This window comes from Camponotus vicinus, unplaced genomic scaffold, assembly GCF_025532165.1.
Source record: "Camponotus vicinus isolate PSW18456_S1 unplaced genomic scaffold, iyCamVici1.0 SCAF_3, whole genome shotgun sequence".
NCBI lineage: Eukaryota > Metazoa > Arthropoda > Insecta > Hymenoptera > Formicidae > Camponotus > Camponotus vicinus.
The window spans coordinates 24477457-24500358 of record NW_028141967.1 but is presented as its reverse complement, the minus strand read 5'-3'; the positions used below and the strand labels follow the sequence as shown (position 1 = coordinate 24500358).

The window sequence follows — 22902 nt, the reverse complement described above, 5'->3', positions numbered from 1 at the left end:
TCGTCAGAGTGTTGGCGAAAGTTTCGATCAGCTTTGCCGATAATCGATACATAGTCGTGTTGCGGCGCGTTGAAGGATCGATAGCACACTCGAGAGATTTCAATCGGGCGAGTATATCAGCATCTGTCGAGAGCGTCAAGTATTTAGTCGGGAATTTGATTCGCACGAAAGAAGAGATCAGGAGGGAAGAGATAAATTTGCATTCGATTCTCAACAAAATACATGGTATGTATACAAGTATTTTCGCCGCCAAACTTGTATCGTTATTTCACTATATTAATATTGTACATGCGAACAAATTGCATATCTCCATTTCGTGACATTGAAATTTAATCCTATATAATAAAGTTATGCAAGACCTTCGTGTTCTACTGCTCCTTCCCTCTACTTGAATAAAGACGTGATAAATTCAGACGAATATTTCAAAAGAATACTTTATAGAAGTTCATCTAGAATCTACTTCAATTTAAATTCCTTCTCTAAAATGATCACATCTTGTGAAACTTATGAATAGAATATCATCAAACATTATTAAAGCATGTAAGTAAAAGGAACGTTGTGTGTGTACGTCTATTATATTTCTGATCGTGCAAATTTGTCGCGATGCTTTTACATGTCATTATAATATATCTAGAATGTATGCGTATTCAAAGTAATACATTTAAATTGTATGAAGATTAATTAAAAAAATCGTAGCAAATATCGGGATTATAATGATATAAATTATGAAAACAACAAAGGTGAAACGTTAACGTCAAATAAAATTATTTAAAATTATTTATATATGTACACAGAAAAAACAAAGTATCAAATCAAAACTTATATACTTAAACTAACGCGTTCATTGTTTCGTATATACGCAACAATTTATAATCTTCTTAGAAGAATTTAATAATTTTAAATTTCAACAATATTATAGTCTTATTTTAATATTGTAATTGTCACCGCAAGAATATATAATTATTTAATTCTACTTTAAGAAAATTATAATCCTTGATTTAAAAATGTTATTTTCTATCTAACATTGTTTCTTTTCCATTCAAGGAAATTAAATCTTAAATCATAAGAATATATTTTTCTCGATTGAACTATATAAAATGGCTTCATTCAAGTAAGCAATTATTCAAGCAATTATATTTTTCTTTAATTAATGCAATATAATCTCATTTCAAGATTTCCATATTAAAACTAAATATATTTTCAAAATAAGAATGTCCTTTTTTTCTGTGTACATAGTTTCGTAAGAAATTTGCAAAATATTCCGGATAAAAACAAATATAGCCGTTGTCCGACCTACTTTCGCCATCCCATGACCCATGTTCGCATCGAATTCTTTACACTTGATCTTGGACGCTTATCGAGCGCTTTTTATTGAGAATCGAGTTGAATTTAGAATGCTGCATTCGTTGCAGCGAGAATACTTTTTAGTGCGGAGCTAATCGATATTCGCTTTGCTCTCGATTTTTCCCGATAACCTACGATAACCTCATATGGAGATTGTCGAAAAGTTTACGCTCGTCTGTACTTAACATTATCCAAGTCGCAAAAATTCGGGCAAACAAATCCGCGAGCACGTTTGCATGTTAATTAATTTTTGACAAAGGTATTTTGACACGATATAAAAATCGCACATAGAAAATCAGATATTATTCCCCTTTTTCTTTACTCTTCTCGTACACATTCACGTAACAATAACGAGTTACAATACGGAAGAGGAGCGTTCACTTTTTTCAGTATAGTTCTGTGTTTGTCAAACACATTAGTGGACGTAAATATGCGCTTTCCGGCGATCACGTTGCTGGCTTTTATTTTTTTTTCTTTTTACCGTCCTTGTTTCTGTTTTTAAAAAAAATATATTTTATGTATTTACAGCTGTGCTTACACTTTTTACAAAATACTAAAGATTTTTTCTCCCACGCTTCTTTCGCGTATAAAAAGAGAGAAAGAGGAGAAGAGAATAATTTTTTTATATAAGAAAAGGATTAAATATGGCGAAACATGTATTCGTGATATCAAGGTAGAAAACATATATATACGAGAATCTAAGCAATCAATTTTTTGTTTTCGATGGCCTGAAACTTTTTAGCTCGATGTAACGCGATCCATTAAGCGCACCGAAGTAGAGGCGTGGGATATATCAAAGACGTTCCACTTTATCAGACCATTTCTTCCTTTCTAGAGAGAAAAAAAGGAATATAAGACGTTGACTGTAAGATTACGAGCTACTAAATTCGCGTCAATTTTATTTCTTCAACGAAAGTGGAGTGCAAGAGAAACTTAAAGGAAACTTAATATAATCTTTGTTAATTTATTCAATCTTTTGAAATAGGACGAATGATTTCATCTTATATAATTTTATATAATTTTATTTACAATTGTTCAAAATCCATGTATCTATAAGTCGAGTTTTTTACACATTTTTTATATATTTTTAATATTGCTCACGTCAAAATGTGATAAATTTACATGGGTGATAAAGCGTTACTCTGATACGTACAACAAAAAAAAACTTGTTCATAAATCAACTTTTTATTGGTACGAACTTCGTGGAAATTCTTTCCACGGAAGTGACTTTGTCTTTTTACATCTGACTTTAAGAAAGAGTCATTATGTTACATCACTAACTACAACACAACTTTATCGTATCTATTTATGTTCTTAAATTTACATAATATTGCTTATTCATGTTGTTATTTTGTTTGATGATGTTATCTAGAAGACTTTGGAATCGTAGGATGTAAAATAATGAATTAGAATACAATAACACTGGAATATCCGAACAAATTCAGGAACAATAATACACGTTTTATTACATGTAATTATATAGGGTGTACAAAAAGTGTGGAACCCCCTGAATAACTTGGAGAGATTTCATTTTAGAGAAAAATGTTAAATACAAAAGTTGTAAGACTCTAAAATATTTACTAGTCTTATCAGCATGACCACTGATGGCGTTTCCAAAGTTACATGAAGATCACCTTAAATTTTTTAAATGGAAATTTTTTTTCAAAATAATGAAAGGAATTAATTGGTGTAAAAAAACGCACAGTTGTTTTTAAGAAAAAATATGTAATTTGCAATTGACATGTTTTTTTACATGTTTTGGACATATTACATGTTTTTTCTTAAAAACAACTGTGCATTTTTCTTATACTAATTGATTCCTCTCATTATGTTGAGCATAAAATTAAGATAAGATCATCGAAAAATGAATATTTTATGAGATATTTTTTATAATTTATGTAAAATTAAGAAATTACTTCGAGTCTTATAACTCGAAAAGTATTTAATGAAAAATAACTTAATTATAGTGTTTTGGAAAACTCTCGAGATAACCTACAAGAATATGTAATAAGAAATAATGGTTTCCGTTTAAAAAATTCAAAGTGACCTTCATGTAACCTTGGCAACGCTACCTGTGGTCATGCTGATAAGACTAGTAAATAGATATTTTAGAGCCCTACAACTTTTGTAGTTAACATTTTTCTCTAAAATGAAATCTTTCCAAGGTGCAGAAGGTTCGATACTTTTTGTACACCCTGTATATTAGCATAAAACAAAGAGAAAATAATAAACTTTAAAAGATACACGATATAAGCATGCTTCAATACAAATCGATGTCACATACACGATGTAATTGACGTTCTACAAACGTAAGCAGAGACTTTCTTTGACCCCTTTTCACATTTATCGATCGCAAGCGCGCGATCTCGCAACAACGAACGGTAGTAATTTTGACGGATAACAAAAATGCTTTCGTAATTCGTTTATGGTCTCTGCAACGTGATGCATGCAAAAACCGACCCCATAAATCATATTCGATTCGCGGTCATAGCCATATAATCGTCATGATTGACACGTGAAAAATGCTTTTGCAGTACGCTCAATCTTCGTGAAAATAAACAAGAGGCGGATAGAAAGAATGAGAGGTTTGATATTATATGATTTTATAGCAGCAATGTTTGCATGTTAAAAAATATGCAGAAGTCCGAGGCAAATAATCACAATAAACCGAACGAAGATATAAAGATTGTAATTCTTCTTTAATTTTAAAATATGAAATTATAAATGGATTCTCTCTCTCGATAGTTCGGTACAGCAGTTAGCTCGATGGTGTTTACATTGTTTTTCGAAACACTTAAATCGTCTTACCGCGCGCAATCAAACAATCTCCGATCAGCTGATCGAAACATTGATTATTTCTACAGAGATATAAATTTGTTGTAATATCCCGTTTTTCGGATCAATCCGCTATTAATTTTTCATATCGTCTCGCTTCTTTTTTCTATACGCAAATTATTGTATTAAGAAATTAAATGCAATGTTGGGTAAAATTGAAGAGTGATTCTTTTCAAGACACATTTTTATTCTGCATCTCAATTTTAAAAATTGTCAATCTCTTTCAAGCAGCTGAATTATACGGTCTATTTATAAGAGAATCAGTCGAGCGAATCAGAAGAAATTAATCAATCAAGTAAATAAAGTTCTCTCGTAGAGATTTGTGTGCCATACTGTGGCACGTGGGTCATCATTTTTATTTGTTTCCACAATTCCGCGAGTTGATTTGCATTTATAGTGCGCATCGTGCACCGCAGTATTCCTCGCACACCTCGGGGAACACAATGGCAAGAAGCAACAGCAAGTTTTCATAACGCTGTGCTACTCCATCCTCCCCCGTATACGTGACAACAAAGCCGATTAATTATATTTCGCTGAATTAACATACACGGTACGCGGAAGATTGCATCGCCGTCGTATCGTGTAGAATATGCTACCGGCGTGCGTTTCGGCACGACATCTCCGTTCAATTCAGCGAACATGACGCGATTATCACCGCCTTCGTTGCAATCGATCAAGAGCTAAAAGCAGTCGCATATCGGGATGACAAGAGCGACGAGACGGTGACAATCACGTTTCGAAAACATACGCATGTTTCTTAATAGGATCCGAACAGAAGGAAATTGCATATTGCATAGATAATTTTATAATTATATAATTATAAAATTCGCGCTATCTATGCAATATGCAATTTTATAATTATAATATTAAATTATAATTTATATATATAATTTATATATATAATTTATATAATTTTATAATTATAATATTAAATTTTATAATTATAAATATAACTTTTTGATTTATGTACATAGATCTGAATATATTAAAAAAATAGATTGTGATTCTTTTTAAAATTTATAAAGTTTTAATTATAATATTTGCTATACGCGACTATTCGTATAATCTTGATAATAAATATTATCAATAATATTTGCACAATAAAGATTATTTCATTGGTAATATTTATTATTTATCCAGGTTATAGCCGCGTAATTATTATAATTAAAACTCTATAAATTCTAAATAGAATCGTAATCTATTTTTTCAATATATTTAGATCTATGTACGTAAATTAAAAAGTTATGTATATAATTATATAATTATAAAATTCGCGTTATCCATGCGATATTTTATTATTATTATTATTATTATTACTATTATTATTACTATTATTATTATTATTATTATTATTATTATTATTATTATTATTATATACAATTATTAGGAATGAATTTCACAACCGCTCTTTTGTGTCTTCTTTTAGCGTTATTCGCCATGAATAAAGTAGAAGTATGTGTGACTGAAGGGAAATTAATCGGCATCGTAGAGGAAAGTATTCATGGCGATCATTATATTGCCTTCCGTGGAATACCATATGCTAAACCTCCGGTGGGTGAACTCAGATTTAAAGTAAGTACAAAACGTTCTTGGCATTATTTTATTTTAAGATTCGGTCTAATTTTTTAGTCGATTTTTGAAATTTAAATTAAAAAGAAGCAAAGAGTCATTTAAGCAATTTATAGTTAAAGTTATAATAAAATTAGTTATTGTTTATCGCGTGAGTATTATCTTAAAATTGACAACCGATACAAACTATTGTATATATTAAATAATCTTATAAAATTATGAAACATAAAAAATGCAGTAATTTACACTCACAAATATTTAAGAAAATTAAAAATAAAATCTAATTGTATTACAAAAAATCAAATATTAATAATATAATCATTGCTGATTTCATTATTTCAAGAATTTCACGAACAACAGAAAATTTCGTGTGATAAAAATTATAATAAATGTATCTTGTAAAAATTACAACGCGTAATTATGAATGCGAGTGTCTAAAAAAAAAATCAAATGTTACATTCATTGCTCATTTTATTAATTCAAGTGCTAATAATAGAAAATTTCTTGCGATAAAAATTATAACAAATGTATCTTGTGAAAATTACAACGCATAATTATGAATGCGAACGTGTCAAGAGATTAAATGATTTGTTTTTAGATGAATTAATCTTCTTATTGCAGTGTTCGCGTAACTAAAATACGTAAAAAACTTGAACGATAGAACTTAAACGGCAAGCAAATCGATCAATCACTGTTAAGAGTATTCTTTTCGGTCTAATCTACCATTCTTGAAAGGATTAATTGATTGCTTACTAAGTTCTACCGCTTAAGTTTTTCTACGTGATATGGCTTTAAGGAAAAGAGCACGCGCATGATGCGCAATAAACTTATGTGAGCAAAAGTTTTCGTAACTATAGTTCGTATACTCAAAAGTTTTTTGTCATGTATGATGTTTTATGCATCATCGCGACATTTTACGTCAGGAACATTTCAAGGATTGGAAATACGAAAAATATAGTAAATTTATTTAAATTTGATCTTCATAGAAACGAGCTTTTTGAAAATAATAATTTACATCTAAATATGTGAAAAAAATTTTTAACATAATCTAAATTTTACATATAACATTTTTCAATATAATGTTGACTTTAAAAGCGCGCATAGTAGTAATAACGTACGCATACGATAATATTAATAACTAAAAATAAACACTTACAGAGGTCAACACTTCTAAGATTTAATAAATAGTGAGTATGCAAACCGAGGGGTAAACCGCTGAGGGCATTGCGGTGTACAGATTTGAAGCATTACTGGGCATTGCTTGGGCATTACTTGGGCATTATTAGGTTTTATTGAAGTATTAATGCGTATTATGGACGTTATTAAAGTATTATTAAGTCTTTTCTTCCAAATAATAATTTTAAATTTATTAAAATTTAAATTATTAAATTTTAAAAATTTAGCAGTAATGCCCAGGAATTGGGCATTCGTAGGCATTAGTGTACATAATTTTGATCAGCGGTTTACCCCTCGATGCAAACATTACGTAACATACGTCTGTTCATCTTGTTTATCACAGAGAAACAAGTTATCTTGTAACGCACGACGATACACGATAGCAAAAAATTAATATTTAATTTTGACAGAAAATTTGTTCATATCTTAGGAATACGATAGTTAATAGAAAATAAAATGATATATTATTGTGTATTCTTTATTAAAGATAGATCTCGTATTTGATATATTTCACATTAGCTAATTTTTTATTTAGGATCCTGTACCGCCAGAACCATGGTCCGGTAGCAGAGATGCTTCAAAATACGGAAATGTTGCTGTTCAGGTGGATATTTTTACGAATGAAGTCATAGGTGATGAAGATTGTCTCTATTTGAATGTATTCACTACGGATACGAAGTCTTTAAAGAAACGAGCTGTAATCGTGTGGATACATGGTGGTGGCTTTTTCATGGGCTCTGGCGATGCATTTTTCTATGGTCCCGATCATATCATTCGGAAGGACGTAGTACTCGTTACTCTGAATTATAGATTAGGTGTTTTAGGTAAATTATTAGTTAGCTCGACATATGCACTCATTACACGTTAATGGATTCGACGATCTGTTTCTTTCAGAATAAACATATGTACATATTTACATTTCTATTTTCTACGGTTTAAATAATTCACATGTATATGTATAAAGTCATGTACGCTAAGTTGTTTTAAATAATTAATTTTCATTCTTTTTTGTAAATTTCATTTTTTTAAATAGCATTTATAAAAAAATTTTATTTACAAATCCATTACACGAATTTTGTTGAGTTATAAATAATTAAAAGACTTTAGCAAATAAAATAAATATTTAATAAATAAATAAATATTTATATAGGATATTTATTTAGTCATCGAAGTCTTTATGTATTTAAGTAATTTAGATGAATAAGTTTTGCTAAAGGAAAACATATTAATGATATATCTTTCTATCTCTTTTTTTAGGTTTCCTCAACCTATATCATAAAATGGCAGCAGGAAATCAGGGCTTAAAAGATGTAGTTATGGCATTAAAATGGATTAAAAGAAATATATCGCAATTTGGTGGAGATCCTGATAACGTCACAATTTTTGGTGAAAGTGCGGGTGGAGCAATTGTTCATTGTCTGACTATTTCGCCGTTAGCTAAAGGTATGAATCAAAAAAAGAAATGCTATTGATATATGTATTAAGAATACCTTAAAAATTCCAGAATCATCAATAGTCATTTATTCATTATAGATTCAGCTCCTCTGCCAATCAAGCAAATGAATAATAAATTAATAAATTTTAAATAAACAAAATTACCGTAACAAAAATTTTATTTAAAGATTTTTAATTTTTTAATTTTGATTTTTCGATTACAAACTGTATAACGTCGATGTTTTAAAAGTTATATAGAAAATATATGATAATCTCCGCAATATTTTCAGTAAAGAAAGATCGACTCCAAGTTAAAAAATAAGAAAATTAATAATTAAAAGCATGCTAGTTAATTCTAATGTATTATACTGAGTCGAAGAGGAAAAAAGCAAAATTTTATAACGAATAAAATTGTATTAAATTTGCTCGAGTGCCAATTATATGTGTGACTGCATTTTACAGGTTTAATTCATAAAGCAATAAGTCAAAGCGGCGTCATGACTAATCCTTGGAGTATCACTGAACGAGGCACTTCTATCAATAATGGTCTACAGGTAGCCGAGAAACTTGGCAAAGCAACTTCAGATACGGAAGTCGCTTATAAATTTTTGAAAGAGATAGACGCGAGAAAGTTAAGAAAAGCAGAAATAGAGCTTTTTTTGCCAAAAACTGTAAATATTACAACGTTCTATTATGATCATTGCAATAATAATTCGACGAATTATACTCGTGAGAATAAACTTATTTCTTATTGGCAATATATATTCTTGTAGAGACGATTAAATCTTTCGATTGCGTTTACGCCGACTGTGGATTCTGAGTCATCAAATCCTTTCTTACCGGTAGAACCATCGAAATTATTATATAATGGAATTAAAATGCCAATTATATTCGGATACAACTCTTGCGAAGCCAATTTCTTCTTGCGAGGAAAATTTTTCGGCTGTAAGTATACATTTGCTTTTACTTTTCATTATACATTATATACATTTTATCAATCGTTTCGATGCACAAATTTCCATAAATTTCCATCTATGAAAAATAAGATATATGAATAGCGCTGCTAAAAAATATGCGTCATCAATAGTATTTGTCATAATATATTTGATCAGTATTAATAAATTTCAGATCTTATCAATTCGTATAGACGCACGTATGAGAATCATAGTTATTTGTGCAACCGTTTTATTTCAAAGTAACCATTCGCATATTTATTTATTTTATCGTTTCAGATATAAGCGAAGAAACTCTAAAAGAAATCGATTCTGATTTCAAGAAAGCCATACATCCCAAAATTTTACGTCAATTACCAGAGATACCAATCACAATATCAGAGTTACGAGCATTATACTTTGGTAATAAAGCAGTGTCAGAGGAAACTATAATGAATTACTCTGATTTTCTTGGCGATCAGTGTTTCTACAAAGGCATTATGGAAGCAGTTGATATTCAAATGAGTTCTGGTGCTAACGAGCCGATCTATTTATACAAGTTTTCATACGAAAGTAAAACTTCTCCCATGAAAAACATATTAGATATGCAACTTCCAGGTATTGTGTCGTTAATTAATTTAGAATTATGTAAGAATCATTAATCTTAGATAAGAATTTTCATAAAATTCTTATGTGAAATTAAGTGCCTTTTAATCTCTATGATTAAGTAAGAAGACAAGCGTGGCTCTGTAGTAATATTATTAAGGAGAACTAAAAAAACTATGTAATATTTAAAAAGACATTAAATATAAATTTAGATTGTATTTATGATATGTCGGAGATTATCAATTTTTGAGATTAATTTCTCGTATAATAATATTTCGTAGGTACGGCCCACTTCGAGGAATTGGGTTATTTATTTTATCCTTATATAATGAAAGATTTGGGCTTGTCACCAGCTGCACCTGATTCGGAGGATTACAAAATAATAAATTGCTTAACACAAATGTGGACAGATTTTGCTAAAACGGGGTATCATAGATTTAAATATTTCTTATGATAGTCATATAGTCGCATACATAATTAATCACCCATTTATTTCAGAAATCCAACTGTTAATGAAGATTCGACTTCAGTTAAATGGACACCATTAATAAATGGAAATACATATAATTATTTAAACATTAATATTAAACCTCAAATGGAGACTCTTTGTAAAGCAAAACAACGATGGGATTGGCAGATGAGACGTAAATTATAATACTCCATTAAAATACGTGCATTAAGATTTCTTTTAAAGTTTATATTGTTATTAATTAGATATAAATAATTAGATATAAATATAAAATTATATATAACATTAGATATAAAATTAGTTATAACATTAGATATAAAATTAGATATAAAATTAGATATAAATATGTATATGTATAGGTGTATATTATGTTTTTATATCTTTCTTATATTAAAATCTACTTATAAATAAATCAATGCAATTGCGTCAATTATATTTCATTATTTGTATTATCAAGTGCGACAGCACTAAAAAAAATAAATATATCTTTGATCAAAAATATCTTAAAATTCTCTTTGTTAAAAACACAACAAATATCATATGAGTAAAAAGCTATTCTTTAATATAAAGTTTTTTTCTAAGTATTTCTATTTGAATATATTTTTACACTTTCTGCTTTTGGAAAAGAAAATTATTGTTTAAATCTTTTGAAAAACTACAATAATATTGTTTCAATAATTTTTACCGACACTATCGAATCAAGCGAAATATTGATTATTGTGCGATATACTAATTATCATGTAATATACCATTATATGACTCCAATCTCCGCGAAAATGCTTCGCCAAAATAGTAAAAAAATTTTTGGAAAAATATTTTAGTTTAATTTAGTTTGTATTTTTTCCAATCTACTATTTTCCCTTCTTTAGATGTAAATTTATAAATTGAAAAACTATCAAAGAAGCAAATTGCACATTATAATAAATCTAATTATTATCATCTAATTATTAGCATCAATGACTTAATGTAATATTATAAAATATTATAAAAAGCGAGTCCAGGAATAGCAAGTCATCATTTGCAGCAAGTCACTCGCGCCGTAACAAACATGCTTCGATGCTTATTTGCATGAGTGTATATATGGTTGCATAATCGCGATACGGACACGTCATCGAGTCATATGCTCAGATATGTAGTTTATTAGCGTCTTCTGTCGTTATTCTGTCAGTGTCCGTCATGAATGGCAACAGAGTGGCCGTAAACGTGCGTGAGGGAAAATTAATCGGCATCATCGAAGAAAATATTCTTGATGGGAAGTATATCGCTTTCCGAGGAATACCATATGCAAAACCGCCGATCGGCAAACTTAGATTCAAGGTGAATATCTCACGCTTTCTTATTGTGAACGTGTCTCAAGTAGCAGTTTATCTTACGAGCCAGAACTGAAGTTGGATAGAATAAGTTGATTATATAAAGAATTTACAGTTAAATAGATAGATAAATGGCATGAGGTGAAGGGATAATCGTAAACGGCGAAAAACGACCAATCATCATTAACCTTTGCTTGAAATTTAAACGTTCTGTGTTTACTGATGATTTTTATTTATATCGTGTATGAAGTACAAACAATCATCAAACGCATATTTACGTCCATAGTTCATAGCTTCTGCACACATATATTATATATGCGTCCATAGTCCACGCCAGTAGCTTCAAATTGTTGAAAGAAAAATTCTTCAAGCGATCACATCTGCAACTGTCATTATTCTAATTTAAGAATTGATTTATACAAGGATTACTTTTTTAATTTTCAAAAACTGTTTTCTATAAATATTCTCGTAAATTATTTAATCCTTTGACTGCTGGACATGGATGCGTCTATAGAATGACTAATGTGTCTGTCTAATGACTGCTGCAGATGTGATTGCTTGAAGGATTTTTTTTTCAACAATTTATTCCCAATATAAATTAATCTTATTGCTATGTAAGGCTTGTGTAACTAAAGTACATAGAAACCTGAGCGGTAGAACTTAAGCAATAAACGAATCGATCAATCACAGTCGAGCATTCTTGCCAATTTAATCTTTGAGAATACTCGACTGTGTCTGGTCAATTCGTTTATTGTTTAAGTTCTATTATAGGTACTATTTAGATTTTTCACGATTATCTTTAACCTTGGAAACACATATCTCTAAAAAAAGATTTCTAAAGACAACTTAAAAAACATGTTTTTATCTCTTATCGCTTTTTATCGTGTTTTTGTTATTCGGAAATCCGGTTATACGTGTGCGTCGAAAAAAATTATCTTTAAATATTTTAACATTGCAGAATTTTTTTAATTCAAGTGTTTAAAAATAATGTTAAATTTTATGCAGCATAGAAAAAACTTATCACAGTTAAAACAAGAAAATAAATATATCAAATTTTAAATATAATTTAAGAACATACACGTATGTTTTTTATAATTTAATAACATACACGTATGTTTTTTATAATTTAAGAACATACACGTATGTTTTTTACATATAATTATACTGCTTCACAAAAGTAGGTTTCTTTAGCGATTTTTTTGACAATGGAAAGGATTAATATTCAGTTTCGAATAAGCAAGACTTGTTCAACGAGTTCTGAAGAACCGACATGTGTCGATTTCTATTATCACTTTGTCAATTTTCTCTAAATGTTCGGCGATTAAAGGGGAACAGAGCTATGGAACAAATTGCTTTTCAAATTGTTATTTATTGTGAACGCGCGTATATTTCATATTCAACATAAAAGTATCATATTAGAGAGGTACATAATCATCAGAGATGATTTGTATATACTTAGGATCCGGCACCACCGGAACCATGGTCTGGCGCCAGAGATGCTTCAAAATGCGGAAATGTCGCTGTTCAGACGGATATCACGGGCGAAATGATCGGCGACGAAGATTGTCTCTACTTAAACGTGTACACCGCAGACGTCGAATCATGGAGAAAACGTCCGGTTATGGTGTGGATACACGGCGGCGCTTTTAGCATAGGTTCCGGCAATGCATCCGTTTACGGTCCCGATTATATTGTCCGGAAGGACGTGGTATTGGTCACGTTAAATTATAGACTAGGTGTTCTCGGTACGTTCAATATTATATAATTCTCGTATGTACTTGTATTTGGCTGTTTTTTTTAGAGAGAAGAAAACAGCAAAATTTTCGACCAATTTTTAGACTTAATTTTTTTCAACGAGATCTCGTAAGAAAAAAAAGTTTTAATCTCGCGAATTAGTTTTATCATTGCATTATGTGGTAAACATTTGTTTTACGAACTGTCAAAAAATGTTATAACTTAAGAAATACTTAGTAAATTTTTTTTTACCTTGGATACAAAAATTGATCGTGTCATCTTAATTTAGATAAGTCGATTTTGCGAAAAAAAATGTAATTATAATGCTTTAAAATTATGATTTTAAGGTTTCCTAAACCTTAACGATGAAGTGGCAGCAGGCAATCAAGGTATAAAGGATACTATTATGGCATTACGATGGGTTCAAAAGAATATATCAAAGTTCAGTGGAGACCCAGGAAATGTCACCATCTTTGGCGAAAGTGCTGGTGGTGCCATCGTTCATTGTTTGACTCTGTCTCCGTTAAGCGAAGGTATCAATCATAGAGATTTATCGAATATACACATAGTATTTCATAATCAGTCATGTATATTAGTTAATAAATTTATTGATATAATATATTCTGAAACAGAAAATATTATAAAAAGATCTTCGAAATAGAATGAAATAAAGTTGTTACAGTTTAATTAAATTATGTATTTTAATAGAATGTTAATTTTTTTAAATGTTCCGAGAAATTTTAATTCTAATTGAAAAATATTTAATTATTATCTAAAAATGTTATAGATAATGACTGATAATCTGATTCAATATTTTTAATGAAGAAGATTAAATGAAAAAGATTAAATTTGCAAAATATCCAAGATATTAATAATTAAAAGGATCGATTCTAAGATGATCCTTATATGATCGAAGTTGAACAGAAGAGAAGGAAAATCTTCTGGCTAACTAACTATATCGAATAAATTCTACAGGTTTGTTTCACAAAGCGATATCACAAAGCGGCGTTGCCACAAATCCCTGGGCCTTTATTGAATTGACAAATAAAGCGACGAACAAAGGTTTCCAACTTGCCGAGTACTTTGGTAAAGCGACCTCAGATCCGAAGGTCGCCTATGAACTTCTCAAAACGATCGACGCGAGAAAGCTTAGAAAAGCCGAACACAAGTTGCTGACGAAAACAGTAAATATCTTAATATTCTATTGCGACATAAAAGTGCAATGGATTAGATGTTTATAGACTATTTGAATTAAATATTTTTATGAGCGATATGTTCTTGCAGGAGCGCCTACAAAAGATAATATCGTTTCCACCCAGTTTAGACCACGAATCGCTGAATCCAGTCATCACGGAAGATCCAAGCATATTAATACATCGCCGAGTTAAAGTGCCATACATTCTGGGTTATAACAGTTGCGAAGGATCTTACTTGGTAGATAGCACTTTCGGATGTATGTTTATTTAGGTTTTACTAATTATATCTCTAATCGATGCACAAATTTTCGCGCAATGTGTTCTGTTAAGAATAACTAACAATACTAACAATAAGAATAATAGGACTAAATGACTGCTGATATTAAAATAATATTTGGATAATATTATCGATATATGTAAATAGTACTAGGGGGGGGAGGGGGGTAAAAATTAGAAGTTTATCAATCTCAAATATATAAAAATCATAATTACGCGCTAAAATAAAATAAATTTGCTCCAAAATAATATTATGTTTGTCGCATGCGCGTTTCTTATATTTTATTCAGATATATACATATACTGCATTCTCTTTTATATACTATATCATTTGATATCACACACATATATCGCATTATTCTCAATAAATTATACATTGCGTGCATCAAAAGGTTAATATAATATTTTGAAAATTGATCTTCCTTGAAAAATTTCTTTATCAAGATCAGACAGGTACTTAAAATTTTTTGATCGTCCTTTATCAAATTTATTTTTAAAATATTATACATTTGAAACACTTGACATTTTGTATAACGATCAATATGCAATAATTATACTTAAAATTATTTCAGATTTAAACAAGAAGGCTTTTAAAGAAATCAATTCCGATTTCAAGAAAACCATCATCCCTAGAATTTTGCCTACACTATCACAGATACCAATCACAATCGAAGAATTACGATTTTTATACTTTGGTAATAAAGCAGTGTCAGAGGAAACTCTGATTAATTACGCTGATTTTATGGGCGATATATATTTTTATCGCGGCATTATGGAGGTAGTTGATGCTCAAATGAGCTCTGATGCTAATGAGCCGACCTACTTGTACAAATTTTCATATGAAAATGAAGCTTCTCTCTTGAGAAAATTCTTAAACGTTACGCTTCCAGGTATAGTCGTTAATTTATTCAAGTTTACTTATAAGAATCATTAATCTTTAATAGATACAAGTATGCTCATATATTATATATTTGAAACAAGAATTTAAAAACATTTTAATAATTTATATGATAAGAAAAAGCAATCGTAATGCTCTATTTTGAAATATTTTATTAGAAGAGAACTTAAAATTTTTTAATATTTTATTAAAAAGAAGATGTATGAATCATTTTCTTTTTTTTTTCTTAAATTTCCAGAAATAGTGAAAATAAAATTTTAAAATAAGGATTCATTTCCTTCTATAGTGTTTATTTTTATTATATTTATAACAATATTTTGCACAGGTGTAACTCACTCAGAAGAACTTTTTTATTTATTTTATCCTCATATGATAAAAGATTTGGGCTTACCACCATTGACACCTGATTCGAAAGATTACAAGATAATAAATCGTTTAACACAAATGTGGACGGATTTTGCTAAAACAGGGTATTTGATATTTTTATATAATTTTTTACAGTCGCGCGTATATTAATTACTAATTTTCAAATCTATTTCTAGGAACCCAACACCCGCAATTACAAACTTGACTCCAATTAAATGGACACCGTTGAAGACCGCCGGAAATGTGTACGATTATTTAGACATTGATATTGAACCTCGAATGAAAACCTTTCGTAAAGAAGAGCAGCGCTGCAACTGGAAGAATATGAAACATAAGCTATGATTATATTCTGTCTGCAAAATTTAATCAGCAATAAATATTGACTTTTTAGTACATTTTACGATAATAAATATATTCTTTTCTTTCGTTTTCTTTTTGTACTTCAAATTAAATTTGCGTCATAATGTAATACATCAGTTGCATGTGAAGATAATAAAAAATAATATATGTACTCTAATATTCAGAATGCTTAGAATTCACGAAATGTAGACAGTTTTGTCTTTTTAAGTAAGTTTTATTGTTAGGAATATCGAAACATTAGTAGTTGTCAATTTTAAATCCATAAAATACATATATATACAATATAAGAAGTTAGCAGTCTAGGAATATATAGACGTCTGTGGCAATCAACGGGGATGTTAACCGGGAAATTAACCGAGATAAAAGTTAAAAAGTGAAAATAGATTGTAAATTATAATATTTCATATCAGTAATACGATAAATATAGAAAAATAGTGTGAGCTTATTTTAATCTAATCACCACTCGAAAGAAAATACATAGTTATTTTTAAGAAAAAATATGTATGTTTTTTCTTTACACCAATTGATTCCTCTCATTATTTTGTACATAAAAGTATTAAGGTAAGATAATCGAAAAAAGAATATTTTACTAGATATTTTATGGTTTATGTAAAATTAAGAAATTATTTCAAGCCTCATAACTCGAAAAGTACTCAATGAAGAAATACTTTATTATAGTGTTTTGGAAAGCTCTCGAGATAAGCTACAAGAATAAGTAACAAAAAATAGGGGGTTCCATTTAAGAAATTGAAGGTGACCTTCACGTGACCTTCAAACGACTTTTCAAGGTCAAACCAATGACGCCATCTTATGGCCCCCTTCAAGCCATACAACTTTTGTCTGAAACATTTCTTTCTAAAGTGCATAGTTTATGAAATATTCAACCGGTCCGGGACTTTTTGAACACCCTGTATAGTCGCACAATATAAGCCAGCAGACCGACTTATCAACGTTCTTCTCTCGTCATTCTTCTATCGTATATAACATGGAGAGAGTGGAAGTTTGTGTACGTGATGGCAAATTGATTGGTATTGTCGAGGAAGGTATTTATGGTGGTCGCTACGCTGCCTTCCGTGGAATACCGTATGCGAAACCTCCAGTTGGTGAACTCAGATTTAAGGTAAATATACAGCTTTTTCAGTATTATCGTGATCGGTTTTATACGGTGTTAATTTTAGTCTTTATTATTATTGATTGTTTGTTTCTTATTTAACTTGATTATTTTTTCACAAGAAATTGCAACTAGACAAATACGATAAATGAAAATCTTAGGTAAAATATGTTATTGATAAAATTGGCTAATAGGTCTAGCATATATTGTGCGATTATTATATCTTCTTTTCTTTATTACTTTGTAGAAATAAAAATAATAGTAAAGTATCTATGTTATTTAAATAAATATTTGTAATTAAAACGATATTAAAATAAAAAGAAATATTACAAACAAAATGTGCAATTGCACGAAGAACGATTTATATAACAAATTTATTTAAAGAATACTTGATATATATAATATAGATTAATGATATATATAATATAGATTAATTTTTTAGATGTAAAAAAACAAGACGTTTTGTATATGTAGTATAAATAATTTTTTTCATTGTAGAATTTTCATTGTAGAATATAACTGAAATATAACTGAAATATATATAAGAAATGTAGATAGTACAAAACAATAAGCGAACATTAATAGAATGCGCATTAATAAAACATTAATAGAACATTATTTAAATTTAATTTAATATTCATGAAAGAGCACGATTTGAAAATCGATTCGCTTATTGCTTATTTTACTATTCAATATTTCAATATGCTGACTTTACGAGCGCGCAAGATAACAATACGCATACGATTAATAACTAAAAATGAACACTTGCAAAGGTCGACACTTCTAAAGTTTAATAGCTAGTGTTATGTAAACATTACACATATGTCTATTCATTTTGTTTATTACAGAAAAGCAAATTATTCTTGTAACGCACGACAATACATGATAGCAAAAGATTAATAATTAATTTTGACAGAAAATTTGTTCATATCTTAGGAATACGATAGTTAATACAAAAGTTAATACAAATATCTTAGGAATACGAGTTAATACAAAATAAAATGATATATTATTGCATGTGTATTCTTTATTAAAGATAGATCTCGTATTTGATATATTTCACATTAGCTAATTTTTTATTTAGGATCCTGTACCGCCAGAACCATGGTCCGGTAGCAGAGATGCTTCAAAATACGGAAATGTTGCTGTTCAGATAGATATTGTCAAATCAGAAATTATAGGCGACGAAGACTGTCTTTATTTAAATGTGTTTACCACAGATATTAAGTTTTTGGAAAAACGCCCTGTGATGGTATGGATACATGGTGGTGGATTTTATGTCGGTTCCGGTGGTTCCTCTATTCATGGTCCGGATTATATTGTCGAAAAGGACGTAGTATTGGTTACTCTAAATTACAGATTAGGTGTTCTAGGTACATTATTACGAATTAGCTTGATACGCAATAAGTTATTACTTATGTTAATACATATTACTTGCGTTTGACACATTTTCTTTTAGGATAAACATTTAAATTAAATATATCGTATCTCAAATTATTTACAATATATTATTAATTATAATATTAATTGATCATCTCTAAACATTTCATTTAAACCGATTTTATCAAAGAAAAAGACGCATTACTACGAATTTCTTTAGGTTTCCTGAATTTATATAATAAAGTAGCAACGGGCAATCAAGGTCTAAAGGACGTGATCTTGGCATTACAATGGGTCCAGAAAAATATATCAGAGTTTGGTGGAGATTCAGAAAATGTCACCATTTTTGGCCAAAGTGCCGGTGGAGTTATAGTACATTATTTGACTTTATCTCCATTAAGTGAAGGTGCATATACGAGTATTTATCGATGTATACGTAAAATTATCTGTAAAATTATATATATTTTAATTTCAAATTACATAGCTTATATATATACGCATATGTTAGCTTCATGATATTTTCTATATAGTATGATATATATTTGAGCTTATGTTTTTGTTGAACACAGAAAAAAATTGATTTTAAATTAGCTAATAAATCTGATTAAATAATAGATAATTCTTTATATATGGCAGATAATTTTATGTATACATCGATAAATATATGCACTTTCACTTAATGAAGATATATATATAACACATCCATTTCTTCAATTAATTTCAAATTGATATTATTATAAGATAATTAAATTTCGAAGTTTTAAAATTTTTATTTTTATTTTAACTGCAAAAAAATGTTAAAAACTAGAAATTTGTATAACACAAAATAATTATTTCAATGTTTTTGTTAAAGAATAGTCAACTTTAAATTGACGATAAAAGATCAATAATTAAAAAGATATGAATTTATATTCTCTAAAGTAAAGTCTATATATTTTTTATTATTGTTCAAAGAGAAGAATTTTTTCTATGACCGTGTTTTTGATGAAATCGTGTACAAAGCTAAAAATCTCAATATGATTTTACTTACAGGTTTATTTCATAAAGCGATATCGCAAAGTGGCACTACTACGTGTCCATGGGCCTTTACCGAGCCGGAATCTTGCACAACGAATAAAGGCTTCTTGCTCGCCAAAAAACTCGGAAAAGTGGCGGAAAATCCGAAGGATGTCTACGAATTTCTCAAAACAATCGACGCGAAAAAACTCATAGAGACTCAGCAAAAGTATCTCGCGACAGAAGAAGTAAGTGTATCTTAAAATTTGATTGCGTCTATTTCAGTATGAAATTATATGTGTGTACAGATTTATAGACGATCTATTGTGCGAATAAAATATTTTTACAAACATTAATAACATCTTTTTCGAAGGAGCGTCGACAATTTCTCCTGATTTTTACACCTACTTTGGATCACGAATCATCAAATCCAGTTTTCCCGGGAGATCTAACGACGCTTATACATCGTGGTGTTAAAGTGCCATATCTCCTGGGTTTTACAAATTGCGAGGGATCTTTTATTTTAAAGAGTAACTTTTTTGGATGTGAGTATATTTGTATTTTATCCTCATTAAATAAATCTGTAATGCTTTGTCGCACAATTTTTTGTAAACGTTATCTTCTATTAAGAAGATAACATTGATATTATACGTACAATATGATATTTTAAATTTAATATTTTAAAAATAAATTTTCGTTGTGTGTGTGTGTGGCAAACGTTGCGAAATTATCCCATTGCGAAAAATTTGTTAAAATATTATTCGCTCTTTATGTGATACTTACTGTATAGTATAGTCACTACAATAACAACATGATTTCAGACATAAGTAAGGAGGCTCTCAGCCAAGTAGATTCTGACTTCAAATTGGCAATATATCCCAGAGTTTTAGCTGCACTGCCAAAGATACCAATCACATTATGTCAATTACGATCTTTATATTTTGGTGACAAAAATATTTCAGAGGAAACATTGACTAATTATATTAATTTAATCGGCGATATATCTTTTTTTCGTGGTATTATGCAAGCAGCGGATATTCAAATGAATAATGATAATTCTGGAAAGACATATTTATATCAATTCTCATACGACAGCGAAACTTCACTCATGAGGAAAATTCTCAATGTTGATTTTCCAGGTATATCCTAATAAGTTTAAAACGTTAATGAACTTAATATAAGACTCTTTAATGTTGAACTGTATATACGAATACAGTCATACTGTAATTAAAATGGTATATGCTAAGTAACAATATTTTTACATTATAAGCAAGCGAAAATATGTGAGTTTGTTTTAAAATATTTTTTGTTAAAGACTATATTTTTTCTAAGAATTTTAATATTTTTTTCGATTTAAAAATAATAAATATAAATTTAGAATAAAAATTATATTTGTGTTTTTAATTAATTTACTATATTACAACATTTTGCAGGTGCATCTCATGGCGAAGAAATCAGTTATTTGTTTTATCCTAATATAATAAAAGAATTGGGTTTATCAGTACCCGCGCCTGATTCGGAGGATTATAAGATGATAAATCGTTTAACGCAGATGTGGACAGATTTTGCTAAAACAGGGTACTATAAACTTGATATTTTTATGTGATTTTACAGTGGTTTATTATAATAATTAATTTTCAATTTATTTCTAGAAATCCAACACCCGCGATTACGGATTTGACTCCAATTAAGTGGACACCGTTAAAGCATGCTGGAAATGTGTACGATTATTTAGATATTGATATTGAACCTCGGATGAAAACCCTCCGTAAGAGAGAGCAGCGCTGGGACTGGAAGAACATAAGCTGAAAAACATAAGCTATGATCATTCTGTTTACAAAATTTAATTAGCAATAAAAAATTGATTTTTTAGTATACACATACATACATATTCTACGATAATAAATAATTTTTTTCTGCATCTTTTTTTGGAATTCAAATTATATTTGCGTCACAATGTAATGCCTCAGTTGCTTATGAAGATAATAAAAAATAATATTATTAATTCAGAGTGCTTTAGAAGTTAGAAAATGTGGATAGTTTTGTTTTGTAAGTCTGTTTTTATCGTCAGGACATTAGCCCAATAATTGTCAAATTTATAAATCCTTAAAAATAAAAAATTTTTTGCAAATATTATTTGTTATTAATTAACATTAATTATTATTATTTGTAATTAATAAAATTTGAAAAATGATAGATAACTATATCTATATTTTCATTAAATTGTAGATTATTTAAATAACGCAGACATTTCTTTTTTTTTGAATATAATAATAAATTAATTTCTTTCCTATACAAGATTACGAAATTTTTGAGTACAATAAGATCATATGAAAAAAGAATGTATCAAGGAAAATAACAATATAAAATTTAACGAAAAATTAAAAAAATACATAAACATATACAATAGAATAATAATGTAAAATAATATATAATTCCATAATTAGCAATATAGATTTAATAATCAATAATTTTTCTTTCTACATACGTATTGAATATCGATTAAGATTAAGAGGAATCAATTGCGTGAATATTCGCACTACGTCTTATTGCATTTTAAATTTAATTTATGCAGTGCCAACATTGGACTCTTTATAAAGTCAATCAAATCTATCGATCACGAGATTGGAATGTCATGCCTATAGAGTATTATTAAATGATAAAAATGCTCTTTCGTAATTGTTTACGAAGTTTTATTTCCATTATATGCGTGTAACATATATATATAAATATGTGTGTGTGTGTGTGTGTGTGTGTGCGTGTGTGTGTGTGCGTGCGTGCGCGTGTGTGTGTATATGTATATATAATGCGTCCAAAGACTAACTGTAAATGTATTTCGTAAATTTTTTTTTTATTTATAATCATATCATATGAAATTTATGTTTTTCTTTCCTCACAATCTAAAAATAA

General features: G+C 29.0%; 3 protein-coding genes across 9 annotated transcripts in view; 2 read left to right on the top strand and 1 right to left on the bottom strand.

Annotated features, from left to right (window-relative positions):
• The window catches only part of Dh31-r (Diuretic hormone 31 Receptor), a 151750-nt gene that overhangs the window by 29515 nt on the left and 99333 nt on the right, over positions 1 to 22902 (bottom strand). The gene's annotated exons all lie outside the window — the stretch shown is intronic.
• LOC145968292 (uncharacterized) lies at positions 71 to 16487 on the top strand. The gene is made up of 17 exons (XM_083093669.1): positions 71 to 225; positions 5606 to 5751; positions 7460 to 7748; positions 8182 to 8367; positions 8821 to 9029; positions 9132 to 9303; positions 9591 to 9908; positions 10178 to 10322; positions 10395 to 10540; positions 11462 to 11682; positions 13135 to 13420; positions 13757 to 13942; positions 14385 to 14593; positions 14694 to 14862; positions 15454 to 15771; positions 16105 to 16249; positions 16322 to 16487. Exons 2-17 carry the CDS (start codon positions 5617 to 5619, stop codon positions 16485 to 16487), a joined length of 3300 nt encoding a protein of 1099 aa, XP_082949795.1. The 5' UTR covers positions 71 to 225; positions 5606 to 5616.
• Positions 17461 to 21913, top strand: LOC145967903 (juvenile hormone esterase-like). The gene is made up of 8 exons (XM_083092990.1): positions 17461 to 17625; positions 18701 to 18989; positions 19217 to 19402; positions 20029 to 20240; positions 20366 to 20537; positions 20814 to 21131; positions 21426 to 21570; positions 21645 to 21913. The coding sequence occupies exons 1-8, from the start codon at positions 17491 to 17493 to the stop codon at positions 21799 to 21801; spliced, it is 1614 nt and encodes a 537-aa protein (XP_082949116.1). The 5' UTR covers positions 17461 to 17490; the 3' UTR covers positions 21802 to 21913.

Excerpts from the sequence above, each read along its gene's own strand:
- LOC145968292 (XM_083093669.1), top strand. The coding sequence starts at position 5,617 with ATGAATAAAGTAGAAGTATGTGTGACTGAAGGGAAATTAATCGGCATC. Across the intron at positions 7,749-8,181 it reads TTATAGATTAGGTGTTTTAG|GTTTCCTCAACCTATATCAT; the intron begins GTAAATTATTAG and ends CTCTTTTTTTAG. Across the intron at positions 10,541-11,461 it reads ATGGGATTGGCAGATGAGAC|GATACGGACACGTCATCGAG; the intron begins GTAAATTATAAT and ends TTGCATAATCGC.
- LOC145967903 (XM_083092990.1), top strand. The coding sequence starts at position 17,491 with ATGGAGAGAGTGGAAGTTTGTGTACGTGATGGCAAATTGATTGGTATT. Across the intron at positions 18,990-19,216 it reads TTACAGATTAGGTGTTCTAG|GTTTCCTGAATTTATATAAT; the intron begins GTACATTATTAC and ends GAATTTCTTTAG. Across the intron at positions 19,403-20,028 it reads TTTATCTCCATTAAGTGAAG|GTTTATTTCATAAAGCGATA; the intron begins GTGCATATACGA and ends TTTTACTTACAG.